General features: G+C 45.2%; 1 protein-coding gene across 1 annotated transcript in view; it reads left to right on the top strand.

The window, feature by feature from the left end:
- Nucleotides 1-515: 515 nt before the first annotated feature.
- Nucleotides 516-15,758, top strand: part of SPRED2 (sprouty-related, EVH1 domain containing 2) — a 25,092-nt gene continuing 9,849 nt past the window's right edge. The window contains exons 1-3 of the mRNA XM_009884909.1: nucleotides 516-686; nucleotides 2,057-2,225; nucleotides 4,792-4,856. Coding sequence (XP_009883211.1) covers nucleotides 543-686; nucleotides 2,057-2,225; nucleotides 4,792-4,856 — 378 coding nt within the window. The 5' untranslated portion in view covers nucleotides 516-542. The remainder of the gene's footprint in view (nucleotides 687-2,056; nucleotides 2,226-4,791; nucleotides 4,857-15,758) is intronic.

A 15,758-nucleotide genomic window follows, 5' to 3' on the forward strand; every position in this document is an offset into this window, starting at 1 on the left:
TTTTTCCCCCTAAGGCTGTCCCAGTTGCAGATGGATTTAAGTGTCATCTTCCAAAGCCCTCTTCACTAAATTGATCGCAAAAACCTTGAAACACTTTGTTCGTGGGTTATTTGAGCTCTACATGTTCTTCCAACACTTTAGAGATGCAATGCCCCAAAACATTTCTGTGTGGGTGGGGGTATTGAGGTGCTGCGTGGCTACCCTGCTTTCTCGGTCCCTCTCCCCAACTGTATGAGGTGCAGGGTGTCTGGGACCATGTTTGGTCTGTATGTTGGTATTTGGAAGACCAACAGAGCCATTCCCTTGCTGTTTGATGGGTGTCTTTCCTATGGTGGCTTGAGTGGTTAAGATCATCCATCACAGAGGTGGACTTCCATCCTGGGCAGAAACTGTGTGTTGGGACCAGACCAGTGCTGCCTAAATACCACCTTCAAGAAAAACGCTCCGGAGAGATGGTGTGATGCTCACAGAAGGTTTTGTTTTGTTTTTTGTTTTGTTATCATTGCAGTGACAGCTATATTGTGCGAGTCAAAGCTGTGGTTATGACCCGAGATGACTCCAGTGGGGGATGGTTGCCACAAGAAGGAGGCGGTCTCAGTAGAGTTGGCGTCTGCAAGGTCACGTACCCGGAGGGCAATGGAAGAAGTGGATTTCTAATCCATGGTGAAAGGCAGAAAGACAAACTGGTAATAGAACCTAATTCAACTTTTGTCTGTTCTTATAATGAGAATTATCCCGAGCCTATTGCTATTGTATTCTTGTGCAAGTTTGTTTTTTTTTTTAAATAAAAAACCAGACATGTGCAAATAGTACCAGATTGGGCAAAACAAACCCATCCTCAGTTACCTCAGAGTTACCATCTTTTGCTATCTGGGTTGTCGTGCTGCCACCTGGAAGGAGCAGGTAAATTTTCAACATCCGTGTGCAAAGACTCCCTTTGATGATTGAGAAAGGGCCCGTTTTTTTTGGTTTTTTGTTTTTTTTTTTTTTTCTTAAGACCTAGCAGAGGTACATGAGAAGTGAATTGAAGTGTAAAGAACCCTTGAAGCCAGTCACATTGCACTGAGTAATGCAGTGCAAACCTTTAAAACGGCCATGAATTATTTATGCTGCGTGCCGTTCAAGGTTTGAACGAGCAGAGTGAGACTATGAAGACAAGTTGTCTCTTATGAATTGACGCAGTGGGTTTCTCCCGGTAGCCGTTTATCTAAAAAGGAGCTCTCTTCTTTCCCCGCACAAATCAAATTAATAAAGTCTTTTCCCTATTTCCAGGGTCCATTTTAGGTGTTATCTCGTTTCTATATATTTGATCCTTCTGAAATTCGCTCCTTTGAAGAGATGGGCTAGCTTAAAAATACGCTCCCTGTGCAGGCTCTGCGAACTCAGCATTTGGGCAAAAAACAAACAAACAAAAAAAAGCATTATTTGAGTCGGACATGATGTTGCTTTCAAAAAGACTGGTGTTTCAAGTCCAGTTTGTCTTTTGCAATACTGTTTTGCTTAGGATGCCTTTTTTTTTTTTTGTGGCACTTTTGGAGCCATGCTTAGGGTTTTGGGGGACGAGGTAAGACCTACAAGTCATTCCTGTTCTCCCTGAACATCGCCCTAGAGATGGCTTTTGGCACAGAGAAGCTTGAGACGAGTGCCTGGCTGGGGGTGAGGGAGGAAAAAAAAGGGTGAGGGTGTTATTCCAGCACCTCCTAGATCTGCTGGCGAATAACGTTTCTGTTGAGCAAAATTATTGAGGGAAGAGGTTCTCCCTCCACCTGGGCCTCCGCTACCTGTAACCTGTGCCACACTGGGCCTGGGTCCGAAATAGCCTCCTGGGATAGCGAGGAGGCACCTACTCAAAGCACAAGCAAGAGATGGATGTGTGATGGCTGTGAGAACAATGACAGTGTCTGGTGTTTATTAGTCATCGTTTGGTAGGGAAGGATGTTCCCCTACGCGAGGCGTGACTTGGCTTGCTTTTGGGTCTGGGCTGAGATGGTGCCGGCTGTGTCCTTGGGGTGGGAAAAGTGACTTTGCTCCTCTTTTGGGGCTCGTGCCCTCCCAGGTGGTGCTGGAGTGCTTTGTGAAGAAGGACCTGGTGTACACGAAGGCGAACCCCACCTTCCACCACTGGAAAGTTGACAACAGAAAGTTCGGGCTCACTTTTCAAAGCCCCGCCGACGCTCGAGCCTTCGACAGAGGAGTGAGGAAAGCCATCGAGGACCTCATTGAAGGTACCGTGGTGCATGGCAGAGGCCAATTCCACCTTCCGGAGAGTGGGGAAGGGGGGTTTGAAGCACGGAGTTGGGAAGAGGAGTGGGTTTAAAATCAGTTCTTGGGCTTGGATGTCTAAAGTGCGCGTGTCCAAGTGTAGCCGGGCGCTTACCTTGTGCTGAGCAAGCCCCAGCTTACTTTTAAGAACTGAGTTTTCTCATCCCTTAAGGAGAGAAGGGATTTCAGTCCCAAGTATTTTCCAATCCTGTCTGGCTTGGTCTGTCCAGACTTCCTCTCCTTATCATCTAGTCTCTTATTAGGACTTTTTTGGATAGACTTGGGTACCACGCTAGTGATGGCAACTCAGACAGCCCAGGATCTTCTTTATACACAGTCTCATTTTACTGAATCTTTGTTAAATCGTGGTATGAGTTCCTGCCTGGAGTTGAGTAAAACTTTGTTTTGTTTGGGGTTGTTTTTTGCAGTAATTAGTTTTGTCTGCATCCTCTTAGTTGAATGGTAGTTCTTGAAGACTTTGTTGTGTTTTTGTTGTTTTGTTGGGTTTTTTTTAATTCTGTAAAAAAATGCATTTGAATTGCCCGTGCTTTGAAGTTGTCATAAATCTTTCTTTTTCACATTTCATTGCAATCAGGCAATCATAATACAGCTATAATGCAATAGTACTTTATTTTAATGAAATTTGATTTTTCCTGGGTTTTTTGATTGGTGTTTGGTTGTTTTTTTTTTTTTGACCATGCCACTTTATGTAAGAATTCAGTGGTCAAAAGCCTTTCTCCTTCTCACCCGGTGTGTCCAGGATATTTTTATATACAAATAATACTATTTTTTGAGGATACTAGCTCAAATATATATACAGATGTGTATTCTTTTCGAGTACGTTAGCTCCATAAGACAGCTTAACCTTTTGGATGCCCTTTCCTTGTTTTAACATGGCAATGGTAGATCCTGGGAGAGAATTAACCCCCTGGAGCTCTTTCCTGGTAAATACCTCATCCGTTAGAGGAAGGATCTTCTCAACTGGTTATTAGTTTGCTTTTTCATGTGCCAGTAATGTGAAGAAGGCCTTCTGCTTTCTTCTTCAGGCTTCCTAAAGCTGGGAAGCATTTTGAGTCATAACTGATGTTTTATGTAAGTGGCATGGGACTGTGCGAAGTTTCAAGGAGACGATAACTCAGCTGTATTGAGTAGTATTTTGGAGATGCTGCTACGTGGCAACTCCCATTCTGCTCTTTCTGATCCATTTTACAGTGGAGGTATTTAAAATGAAGTTCTGCTGTATCTCAGAGACTTCAAAATCAGCAAATCTATATTTATCCCATTAACAGCACAGACGGATCCTCATGAATGTGTTCCTCCTTAACTTCCAAATAAGGCTTTCTGAATGAAAAACAATAACTGGCTTGTGCACAAAGAGCATCAGGCACAGGATTTCATTTATTGTGCATTTTTTGTTCAGGTAGTTGATCAAGCTTAGTGGGTAATAATGAAACACAACAAACCATGCGCATTTGAAGCTTCACTTCATGAAATCACTGCTTTATTAGAATCGTTGCTATTAATGTTTAACCAATAGCTTGTTCCCTGTAGCATCAGAAGTATAGAAGTTTTGTGCACAGGTGTAGGAATCCTCTGCAGCTCTGTAGAAAGTCTGGATTTTTTGCTTTTAAAGCTAATGTGGCAAATGGCACGAATGTTTTCGTGTTACTTGGCGTTTTAAGTGGGCTTTCGCACTTAGCTCTGCACATCTCCGTGATGATGCAGCTGAGAGCAGCCAAGGCTGGTGCGGATAGCGTTATATAAAGCGCATGATTTTAAAAAATTTCCAGAATGAAGGTGGTACAAACAGTTCAACTGTTTTAGTTAGGGATGTGATGCAGCCCTAATTCCGTGTAACAGTGGGCTTACATCAAAAAAAAAAAAAGAAATGCCTTTGAGTTGGGGTTTCTCCCCCCATCACAGCTCCTTAGCAGCCTCGTGGGGGGGTTGAAGCCAGCTGGGAAGGGGGTCTGGGACCCTCGGATGGGGAGAGGGGTCACCCCCTTTTAGCCACAGCATAAACTTCACTGCCAAGTTCAGCCACGGCGTGTGCCACCCTCCCTGCTGCCCACCACCTAACTCTTCATTGTCTGAGTGAGGGTTGGTTTGTTTTTTTTTTTTAAATAAAAAGTCATTTTTCCCCCCAGATTTAGGGAATATGTGAAGAACAACTCGTATATGGTTTCCTGACAGCTGTGGATCTGGTCTTGAGCTCCGATTAGTATGTAGCTTTACCGTTCTTCAGAAATGAAAGTCTTCTGTGATTGGAAATGTTAACTGCTATTTTTAACATAGTTAATTAGCTTTGGCAGCCATGCAGTTGCGTGTCAAGAAACACTTTCAGATTTTACCTTTCCAACCCAGCTACCAGTAGATGGTTTTTTCTTCCTTAATTCGAGCCACTCTTTTACACATCGACAACGTACAAAGTTGTGAGAATGCAAATGTTTACCAGCTTAATAAAAAAGTAGTTACACAGGGGTGCCATGCGTTTAAAAACCTGTTGTGCTTTTTTTTTTTTTTTCCCAGGGTCTACAACTTCCTCATCAACACTTCACAACGAGGCCGAGGTTGGCGATGATGATGTCTTCACAGTAAGTACATCTCAACCGATGTTGTTTTACAATGAGTTCTTTACACTCCAGTTCACATGGTCAGGTTGGAAAGGGTATTTTTGTTTTATGCCTCGGGGTTGGCTCCCAGCCGTCATCATGTTTGGCCAGTGGGTGTGTTTTGTTTGATGGAAGTACATCCTCTACAGAAGGTAAAGCCTTGGCTTTCCGTTGGCTTCCCATCGCCACATGAAACGCGTGGCAGAGCAGATGTTGTCAGGGCTAGAAGTGAGTGAATCATAACTCAAATTTCCTATGGCATGGTCTGAGTGGTGCGCACACCTCCTAATACCTCTCTCTCTCTTTGAGAAGCTTCCCACAAACTCAAGTAGGTGGCTGCTACGCAGGTGCATACTGAAGGAAGTAAGATTTTTGAATTGCAGTTGTTAACAAAAGCCAACTTTACAAGAGTTTCGCCTGTGCATGAAACGTAGAAAGTTCAAACAAGTGTTTTTCAGCTGGAGAAAGGCACAGTGGCGGGCCATCTACCTAACCAGTGGTGACTTAAATAGGAGTGAGTTGCTTGTATTTAACTTGTGATAATGTCTACAGTGCGTTTTGGAGCTTTCCTGAAGCAGAAGCAGCTACTTTCCCTGCCACATACGCACACTTTAAAAGGCGGGGAGGGTGTGGGAAGTCAGATGAAATTCTAATCTGATCACACATACTCCACGGACCGAAAACAAGATGCTTTGCAACGAATACTTTGTCTTATGAAATTTATTTGCTCAGCTCCAATCACAATCACCTGCGCACACACATGTACATGTGTTAGTTCTATTATAAACGCCGTCCTTGTCCTACGGTGCAGGTGGGGACTGGACTGCAGGAGGGTGGAAGGTGGGACATCCTCAGCACAGGAGCAACAGACTCAATTGAAATCATCTTTGGGATGCTTCCCTGCATCTTTAGGGTGAATGAGGGAAAACTGAGGTCCTGCATCAAGCTGTTTGAAAACGGGCACAGGGAAGCACCCGAAGCCAAAAGGTGTTTTTGAGGGGGGTGGATATTTCACCGGTATGGGATCAGGGCAGGTTCCCTGCTGCGTTTTGACCGGATCCTCCCGACGGCTGGCATGTTGTCCGCGTCTGTCCTTTTGTCCCGGCTCCGGGAGACAAACAACAGCAGGCAGGGTTAAAAGGTGACTTCCTGCACTCCACAGCAAAACTATAATTAGCAGCTGCTTCCCAACTACCTGCCAGAAGTGATTTATAGACGCTGGGATGGAACGGGACGAGGGGGGAGGCACCCGCTGGAGCCAGAGGCGTTTACCACTTTGTGCTGTTTTGTCCCCAGATTCACCAGCTGGGGCTGGATGTCGTGCTGGACTCGCATGTGGCTCTTTTTTTCATCAGAAAGGGGACGACCATTTAAATGTGTCTTGGGCAAGCACAGCTCTCGCTGGGTTAGACGTGGAAGTACTCCACGTTAAAGCAGTGAAGAGTAGCCTGTGGAAAACAGAAAGGATATTGTTGCTAAAATCCAACCAGCTGACACTTAGGGACCTGGGAGTGCTCTTGTATTTCTCTGGAATCTCAACCTTGTGGCTGAGTGTTGATTTTTAAACTTGCAGGGTGCTTTTTTACTGGGAGGAAGAGGTGGTTGCCTTTAGATAGATGTTGCTTTACATTGGGAAAGTTGGATGAATGGTGCTCCAGCTGCATCAAAATCGGTCAGACTCCTGCATTCAAAGTGAAGAGCCAAAACTGCGAGAGAATTTTTCCCCCCTACTTGACCCCGGGAAGGTGACAGATAACCCCCGGCTGTGAAGATATTTACAGTAGGATGCTCAGCGGAGGAGGAGGAACAAGATACTTGATGGCATTAGGAAGGAGGGGAAACCTCCGCTGCAGTCGGCACCTTGTTAGGATCCAGGGGGACATCCACACCAGGGTTGTGACCTCCAGAGTGGTGAGAGGGACTGCGCCGATGGCGGTAGCTTGTGTGATGCTGTTGGTCAAGCTGTCGCATTGAGGCGGGTATGTTGTCATACTTGAAAAAACAGGCTTTAGTCTTTTTCCCTGAACAATTTTTCTGTGCTGTCCCAGGATGAAGTCTTTCCTTTTCCTGCAGTCCTTAAGCTCTTTTAGGGCATGTAGTGACAGGACGAGGGGGAATGGCTATAAACTGGAAGAGGGCAGGTTTAGGTTAAACATTAGGAAGAAGTTTTTCACTTTGAGGGTGGTGAGGCACTGGCACAGGTTGCCCAGAGAGGTTGTTGAGGCCCCATCCCTGGAGGTGTTCAAGGCCAGGTTGGACGTGGCCTTGGGCAACCTGGGCTGGTGGGAGGTGTCCCTGCCCAGGGCAGGGGGGTTGGAACTTGATGATCTTCAAGGTCCTTTCCAACCTAAACCATTCTGTGATTCTTTGAAGCTCTCAACTTCCCGTTTACCTGATAGGTGATGGTGGAGTGTGAAGTCTGTGTAATAAGCCAGAAGTGTGGAGGGGGTTTAGACTGGACGAAATTGATAGGGCTGTGATATGTTTTATTCTTACCTTTCCGTTTCGTTCGTTCTTTGCGCTTCTTTTTTGACTTGTGTATCATAGTCCGTTTGGTCATTCTCACACACAAAACTTCTTTACAACTTTCTGGTAAATGCTTTTCCCCAGCCACAGCAGTGGATTTTTTGGGTTTGGGGTTTTTTTGCTCGGTTTTAAAGAGAAAGTACATTTGTTCTTTTTTATTTCCTAAAGTAGTTATTAAAATCTTCACAGTCCTCCCCCTCTCCCACACATGCATGAATAAACCTAACTGCGTGCGGCAGAATTTTCAAAAGCATCTGCATGATTGAGTCATTTTAATCAGTCACTTACCCATCTCTGAAAATCCCAGCCGTCGCCGCTGCCTCAAATATTTGGCCTGAGGTCCTGCCCCTCCTTGAAGATGTTACAGTCTGTTCAACCACAGCGGTCCAAAACTTCACATTTCTTACACTGCTTTACAGATGGCCACCCCAGCTTTATCTTGCACGTCAGCACTGATGTTTGCACCAGTGTAATAGTACCGGCTTTAAAACAACCACCCTCGTTATAACTTATAAGCACTGACCCTGATACGGCTGTTGGATATCGATTGGCGCGGGGCTTTTATAGTGTCCCTGATCCTGTTAGCTTCAATACGGCTCTGTGAGATGATGACTGTGTGCATATTTTTGTGCGTGCAACTCGTACATCATACGTTTCGTTTATTCGTCAGCCAGTACGCAACCCTTCCGGGCATCCAGCAAGTTATTTACATGGGGAAGAGAAGGTTTGCCTCAGAAGGCAGAGCTCTCCCTCAGGCTGTGGTCTTGTGTGGCTTAATGGAGGATCATTTTCTTGTACCAGAAGGTGGGGGTTGTTTTTGTTTTTAAGGGGGTGAATTATCTGCAGCTGTGGCTGCGGGAGCCTTTGCTTGGGAAGCATCACCAGTGTCGGTAGCCTTATCTCCTCCATCGCTGTAAGTTGCGGTGCTGAGACAACAATTTGGGCAGCAGTACCTTGCCCCATCCCTACGGCACATCCATTGTTTTGAAGCATGAGTTACATCTTTAAAAGCGGGACTTTGCCATGTAATAATTTTCCTGTGGATTAGACCTACAGCAAGTAGATGAATCTATACGAACCCCTGTTCGGAAACTGATACCTGACAGGGCAGAAAGCAAAAGTGTATAGAAATAAATGTCACTGACTTGAGGGGAAAAATGCTTATTTCTAAAATGAAATCTCCGTTTAGAAGTTTTAACAATATGTAGTTGTGTTTCTTTAATTCCAGATCCTCAGTAGAGCCCATAAATGTTTTCCATATGTTAGCAAATAAATTTCTCCTGTCTTGTACATTATAAATCGTCCTCTCAAGAGATGCAATCTGAGTAAGACTAGCCATCCGTTCTGTCTCCGTTGGGGGAAACACTGTCATTGCAACGGTCTGAGATTGTTCTGTTTGTCTTCAGCCAGCCAGCCTGTATCTTCAGCCTTCTTTAATTAACATTCATTTCAGAAATAACATTTAATAAGGACTGAATATATTCTGTAGTTCCTCAGCCACAGAATTTGCCATGTAATTGAGTTCTTGAGCAAAATCTACACTTTTACTTTCAATTACAGATAATAATCCCACATGACCATGAAGTGAAAAATGCGAATTGAGTCCAAGGAAGGAAAGGTCAATGTCTTCCAGAGTCTGCAGAGTGCCTGAAACGGTCTCTTTTAGCAACCCATCTGAAAAAGCAGAGGTGTTTGTTCCGAAACAAACCTTATGACCGGTTCAGCTGAAATGCCACTCGTGTTTTTCAGAGAAATCCGCAGCCTTGTTCCCGCCTTAGTGCTAAAGGAAAGACACCCACTGGCAGGAGAAGCAACAGCTCCTATGTCAGTTCTGGTTTGCGAACCTAAAAATGACTGCAGTCCCCTTCTGGGTTAACGGGAACGTAAGGGAGAAAACAATAAAATTCAGCCTCACTAAGTTAGATATGCATGTTACAATTATAGCTGCTTCATGTAATCAACAACAATTTGTAAAAAATTCTAGTTTCTGTTTAAAATGAGACTTGCAGAGTTTGGCAGGTAGAGTAGGCGTGATCTAGAGGTGCATGGCTGAGCTATAGGGTTGCATTTCAAGACACCTAGACTCTATCCATTGCTTCTCTTGCTGACTTCTGGCTAAAAAACTTGTTTACCTTGGTTCCACGATGGGGAAACTATTCTCCTGCTTCACTAAGGTGATGTGGACCGACCTTGCCGCCACCACTGCCACCGCTTCCCTTCTCGGACTTCCAGCAGAAGTCTTCAGACTCATGTTTTCACCACAAAGTTGCGTGTTTGGAGCGATCTTGCGCCCCTCATGCCTTTTTCTCAGCATGAACGTGTATTCCTGTGCTGGGGGATGTTCGAGTTAGGAAGTTTGTCATGTGGCTTGGACGCTGCTGACGGTCGTTTAAGAGACAGACACAATTACCCATTCTCCGCCGTAGCGGTGCAGATTGTGGCAGATGTTAACGTTACAGTCCTCCTTGCGTCTCTTCTGGTTTCCTAATTAAAAAAACAGATTTCTCCCTGCTGCCTTTTCCATGAAACCTTTTCCCTACTTTCATCTCCCATGTGGGCCTCAAGCGTGTTACAGCCTCACTATTAAAATTTATAAGATTTATGTTAGTTAGATAAACACTAAATCTAATTTTTCTTGCTGGCTTGGTCCTTCCACGTTCAGATGGTTCTTTTAAAGAACCACTGTAGCTCTTTTTCTTTAAAGTAGACGTGTAGAAACCCAGTCCAATTACTTTGGAATATATTTGTAAGTTCTGTGTGATGCTGGAGTATCTCTCGTCCCACCCCTCCACGGAAAATGATGTTGCCGAGAGTAGAGAAGCACTGGGTTGCAAGATTTATTTCTTTCACGAGTTGCACTCGGGGATTGAGGAGCCGCAAGAGCCTGCAATTTCCTTTTTCTGAAGGCTAAGTGAGAGTAACAGAAAGGAAAAATGCCTTTTGGAGGAGCCGAGCACATGGGGGTGGTGGGGTGCGGTTCTTAGGTAGTCGCCGTGAGCAAATCCACCTTGTTTGCTCTGTGAGGCTGAGCAAAGCCATTAGGGGATCGTCACAGCGATAGGACTAGATGGCCTTACCTATGTTATTCTTCCTCCTCGGCAGCCAGCTGTGCTGTGCATGTGCAGCCGAAGGGTTCGTTGCTGCTAGCCACATCCTCTGATGTCTGGATTTTGGGCTTGCATTGTAAACCACAGCTATTCTAATTCAGATTTTAAAAGAAAAAAATTAAATAGTACTTGCCAAGAAGAGAGAAATTCACACACAGAAACCAGCAGGCTCAAATCCCTTCCTCCAAACAAAAAAAGAAAAAAAGAAAAAGAGCCTTTCCTGGCTTTAAGCAATGAACTGGGCTAAGATTTTGTCGTATTTTTTATAGTTGGGTCTCTCAAGTTATACGCAGTGCTCTGGGCATTCCCGTCCTACACTTGAACAGTCAGTGCAACACCAGCTTAACAGTCGCTCGTCATATCTGAACACGGCTTTCGCTCTTCACACTTCAGCGCTGTGAAATCTGCCTTGATTTGTTCCAGCAGACTGACTACTGAGGTAGTCCCGGAGTCTGAAGTCGTTGGTTTATCCGTAGTTTAATTGGGGTTTTTTTTTCCTCCCATTAATACCAGGGCTTCTCGGAATTCTTCCCGCTTTTATGCCAGGGGTCAGGAGGAAGGAGAGATGCCACTAAAACAGTGAAGAGATGCTGAATATCCAGCTACTTTAAGGCTAGCTTCTTTTTATTTCTTTTTCTTTCCGCCTTTCTTCAGGTTAACTTTGCCCGCAACAAATTCATGGTAATGGATAGTGAGGCTCAAAGAGATTTTTCAGTATGGAAAGACGAGTGGAAAGTTTTTTCCTTTGGCTGTCGGGGCTTTTTTTTATAGTGTTGTGTTTCTCTCTTTCCTTCAGGACCTCCTGTTTCTTTTAAAAGGGATGCTGGAAATTAACCCATTTATTTTCTTACTCTTCCTACCAATACAAGCAAGCTATACTCGGCTCTGGTCGTTTAATGCGATTGTTGCCGAGACGGAGGTATCGCTGCTGTGATCTGGGGTGGCGGCTGCTCTTCTCTTTTCCTTCAGAACTGTAGGGGCAATTGCTGTCTACTTCAGCCTATGGGTTGTCCTGGCTCACTCGCAGCCTGTCATCTGGACAGAAGGAAATACAAAAATTAGGTATTAATTAATATGAGGAGGTGTGCAGTACATAAAATCTATTTATTCTTCTGTATATAACAGATTCATGAGATGTAAATGAAGTGAAGCACTAAAGGGAACGGACAGGAGAGAGAACGGGGGGGGTAGATTTGAAGCTTTATTTGCCTTTTTTAAAAGAAAGCAGGGGGAAGTAGAGGTCTTGCACAGTTTATGTATTGTTCTGTTGTATATATCATATTTTTTTGCTTTCGGGTCAATCCCTGGTGGGCAAAGCAGGCTTTTTTTGCTAGCGATCAGGAATATGCAGTGTAAAACAATTCCCAAATGCACTGAACTTCAGTTTCTTTGGCACTATTTCAGTCTAAGGCTTTAAAACAGCAAAACCTTCGTCTTTTTCTTCTTTTTTTAAACCGAACTATCAGTCTGGTTGTTTTACCACACGCAGTCTTCGAACTCCGCAGTCCCTGGCAAGAACGGGATCACCCAACCAGCACTGCACTGCTTCCCCAGGGTCCGGCAGTCGCTGCTACGCTGGCGGGGAGATGATGGGAACGCGGTTGGAAATTCGGTCGGTCACAGGCACCCGTGTGCACTTTGGTGGAGGAGGCAGGAAAGTGTTTGCGGTCACAAAACCAGACCCAAAAGAAAGGATGTGATTTTTTTAATTATTATTATTTTTTATTTCATTTTTTCATGTTAGCCCAAATATGGGATGCTGTCCTTTCCTGCAGGTATCAGCCTACTGAGAGCTTGGGGTGTTCAGGGTGTCCGTGTGAGGACAAGGCGAGGAGCATCTGTCATTCGGTAACAAATTACTAAGCAGAAAATATCTGTATTGCTATGAGATATTCCAAGTCTTGCTGTCATGTAGTTCTTACGTAGCTAATTACAGCAGTGACTTGGATGTGTCGAGCTACTTTGCTGAGGGTAAGCAATTTCTCTTGTCACAAGTCTTCCCCTCAGGACTGGTTTTGTAGTGTATTTTCTGGCTCTGCACCGTTACCACATAGAAACACAGTTGGTCCTGCACTGGGACTGGGATATATCCTGCAGGAAACTGAAACGTGATCTTCTGCTGTGATGGAAGTTTCCTTATAGCCGTATCTTGCCAGAACTTGTTAAGTGTTGTAATTTTTGCACCGGTTAAGTATTGGGTTTTGTTCTCTTTGCCTCAGCAGTTCAAAGGAGAGTTTTGTCAGGTTTTTTTGGTTTCTTTCTCTTTTTAACACCCATTCTCCCCTTTCCCTGTGCTTGAATAATGACATGGTCACGTATATTAGTGTGCTGGCTCTTTCAATTTTACACTTTAGTTAATTATTTTTTTATGTATAGCCAGACTTGCATTTATTTAAGTAATTTTCACATTACTGAAAGCCTGTTTTCTTGTAATACGCAGTCACCTGGGGCTTCGGGACAAGGAGGGTCACCAACAAACCTGCCTGTAGGATTCCTTGTCCAAAGGTGAATTGACTGATGCCTTCCTAGCTGCAGTTTCTAGCTGATGAACGTGTGATGTGCGTGTGTTGTAGCACCGTTTCACACTTGCAATCAGCTAGCTGCGTGTTTGTCTCCCGAAAAAATAATTTGGCTGTGTAGTAATGTACTTAAACCATGTGATGAGTTAAAGTGTGAAGCTGTTTATGAGCGTCTTCCCTTTTAATTCATCTGGAGCTGAAGGCTTTAGTGCATTTGTGTGCTTAAGGCACAAATGTGTCAGAAACGAAACGTAGCCAAGACGAAATTGCTCTTCCTTAACGTACAGTAGAATGGAGGGGAAGAGATTTTTTTTTTTAATTTTTTAACTTCTTCTGGAGGATTATTTTTAAAGATCAGCCTTACTAGTTGGACTTAGCACGTGGTGTCGCAGGCAACAGCAGCAGCGTAGATAAAAGGGGGATGAGCATCCAGATGGGGAGCCTGAATTGCTTGCTGCCGACAAAGCCATCCCTGGGACCCCTTGCTGAAGGTGGGCTTTGCTGTTCCTCCCCAAAAGCAGCCACCGTGGCCCTTCCTATTTCCCTTGCCTACCTCTGATCCCTTGCCCTCAGCCCGGAGGAGCGTTTGCAAGCACAGCTGGTCTTTTCCGTGTTCCTAGCACGGCGGTTTTGCCTCCCTTGTCTTGTCAACGAAGCTTCGTAGACTGGGTTTGTGACCTTCTCGCCTTGGCCTTGCTTTTGTTCGGCTGTGGTTCCCCAGGCACTTCTTTGGCATTATGTAAAGGGGACCCGATTTGAGGCAAGATGCCCGTGAAAAGCAAGTTATTTTCCAGCCTGCTTGGTTCCCCCCACCTTCCTTTGCCAAGAGCAGGAGCCGGTGTTGGGGGAGCGAGGAATGAGGTTGCGGGGGTTATTTGATGTGAAACCACAGCCGAGGGATGCGACCTGACTGATGCGTCTTTAGCCTCAGCGCCGCTGAGAGCCAGCCGAGCGGAGAGGGGCTCCTGCCGTCCCCCTTTCGCCAGCACGGCTGACCCTGTGCTGAGCCAGCCCGGAGAAGTGAACCAAAAACTAGCCCTATAAAAGAAAGTGAATACTTTTCCGGTGGTTTAGCTCCTCGAGCCAGCTCGCTGTAGGGCCGGAGGAGCAGAAGTGCTGGCTCAAGGGAAACCGTAAGAGTGATCGGCTAAGCAGGCGGCAAAAAACCTCCACTGCCCTGCTAATATTCACCGTGCCGCCTGAAATTCGCCGTGTATCCCCTGGCCGTGGATACACCGCCTTCTGCAAGACAGCTTCGCTGCACACCTTTGCTGTGCTTGTGCCAGTGGTACAGGCAGCGTGGTTCTTGCACTCCTGGTTGAGTCTGGCTTAGTATTTATGGCATTTTCCTCCTTCATGTTGCTACTGCAAAATTCATCCTTCGGTGGAGACAAGGAGATGACAGGATAGCTGAGGGGGGTGTATTATCACCAAATGTTATGCTTTTCCCTTGAAAATACGTGGTTGATGTTACTGTAGTTTTCCATTTGGTTTCTTCTTTCATTCAGGTTATACCATTAGTCCTTTTTTGGCCGCAGGGTGCTTGAAAATTTTGCAAAGACAGAAAATGGCCTTTTCCATTATTTTAATGTACAACCTAAGGAAGTCGCCGCTTTCAGCAAGCAGCTATATCCGTAAGCCGCAATCTCTCCCGCTGATGTATCCGAACAAAATGCTTTGTCCCGGGGCGTTCAGGGGAGGAGGCACTGGGGACACCGGCCGGATTTGGGGTGTCTCACCCAGCCCTGGGTGCTGCCTCTGAAGGAGACAGGCAGAGTAGACCCCACATGGGGTATAAATGCGGTTGGAAAAAGGCAACCTTGGCCAGGGGACAGAGCGATGATTGACAACTTCCCGTGCAGTGGCAAAAAGGATTAGGGAATTGCCCGGCACATAACCCGGCAGCGCTGGTGGAGCTGGAGGGATGAGAGTCTGAAGTGAGCAGGCAAAGCTGTGCTGGGCCCCGGAATCACAGTTTCTTGGCGTAATTTAGAGGGGGGAGAGCATTCGGCTCCTGGTGCTGAGCTGGAGCATCCATCTTGGCAGCGATATGAAGGAGGCTGACTCGGAACCATGGGGTAAATTACTATGTTGCCCTGCTTTTCGGGAGGAAGCCTGTAATTTCCACATACAGTTTAAACACTGGGAAGTCTGGTTTGAATCTGTTGTTTCGTGTAACAGGTAGAAAAGAAAAGAAAAACAAAACACAGAGTTCAGGCATGCTTGGAGTGCGCATCCGAGTTTTGCTAGTCTAACTGTAATTTGGTTGCATCCTCTCAAGTGGATTTTTTGTTGTTGTTGTTTGGGGTTTCTTTTTTTGGAGAGTTTGGAAAGGAAAAGGAGGAATTTTGTAAAGCTAAGCAATGAAATATGCTTTTATATGAGGCTTCAAGAATGATTTTCCTTTAAAGTGGTAGGCTCCCCCTTACAACCCTTTAACAGGAAAAAAAAAAAAACAAATACCAAACCCCAACCCTTGGACTGACGAAATACTGCAGGATGGTACTAAACCCTGCCCGCAGGCATGCATTTGGTAGTAACTGAGGATGGACAACAGAATACGTGAGTCTGGGGAGCTCAAAATGGACCTCTGCCCAGTACAGAAGTGCATTATAAACAAGTGCATCTAAATAGCCCTGTTTCCTTCCCTCACCTGCCTAATGTGTTTTGCCAAGGCTCTGCTCGCCCTGTATCTCATAAATATTTTACGAAAATTAAATCAGAAGTGATTA

Source organism: Charadrius vociferus, unplaced genomic scaffold, assembly GCF_000708025.1.
Source record: "Charadrius vociferus isolate BGI_N301 unplaced genomic scaffold, ASM70802v2 scaffold740, whole genome shotgun sequence".
NCBI lineage: Eukaryota > Metazoa > Chordata > Aves > Charadriiformes > Charadriidae > Charadrius > Charadrius vociferus.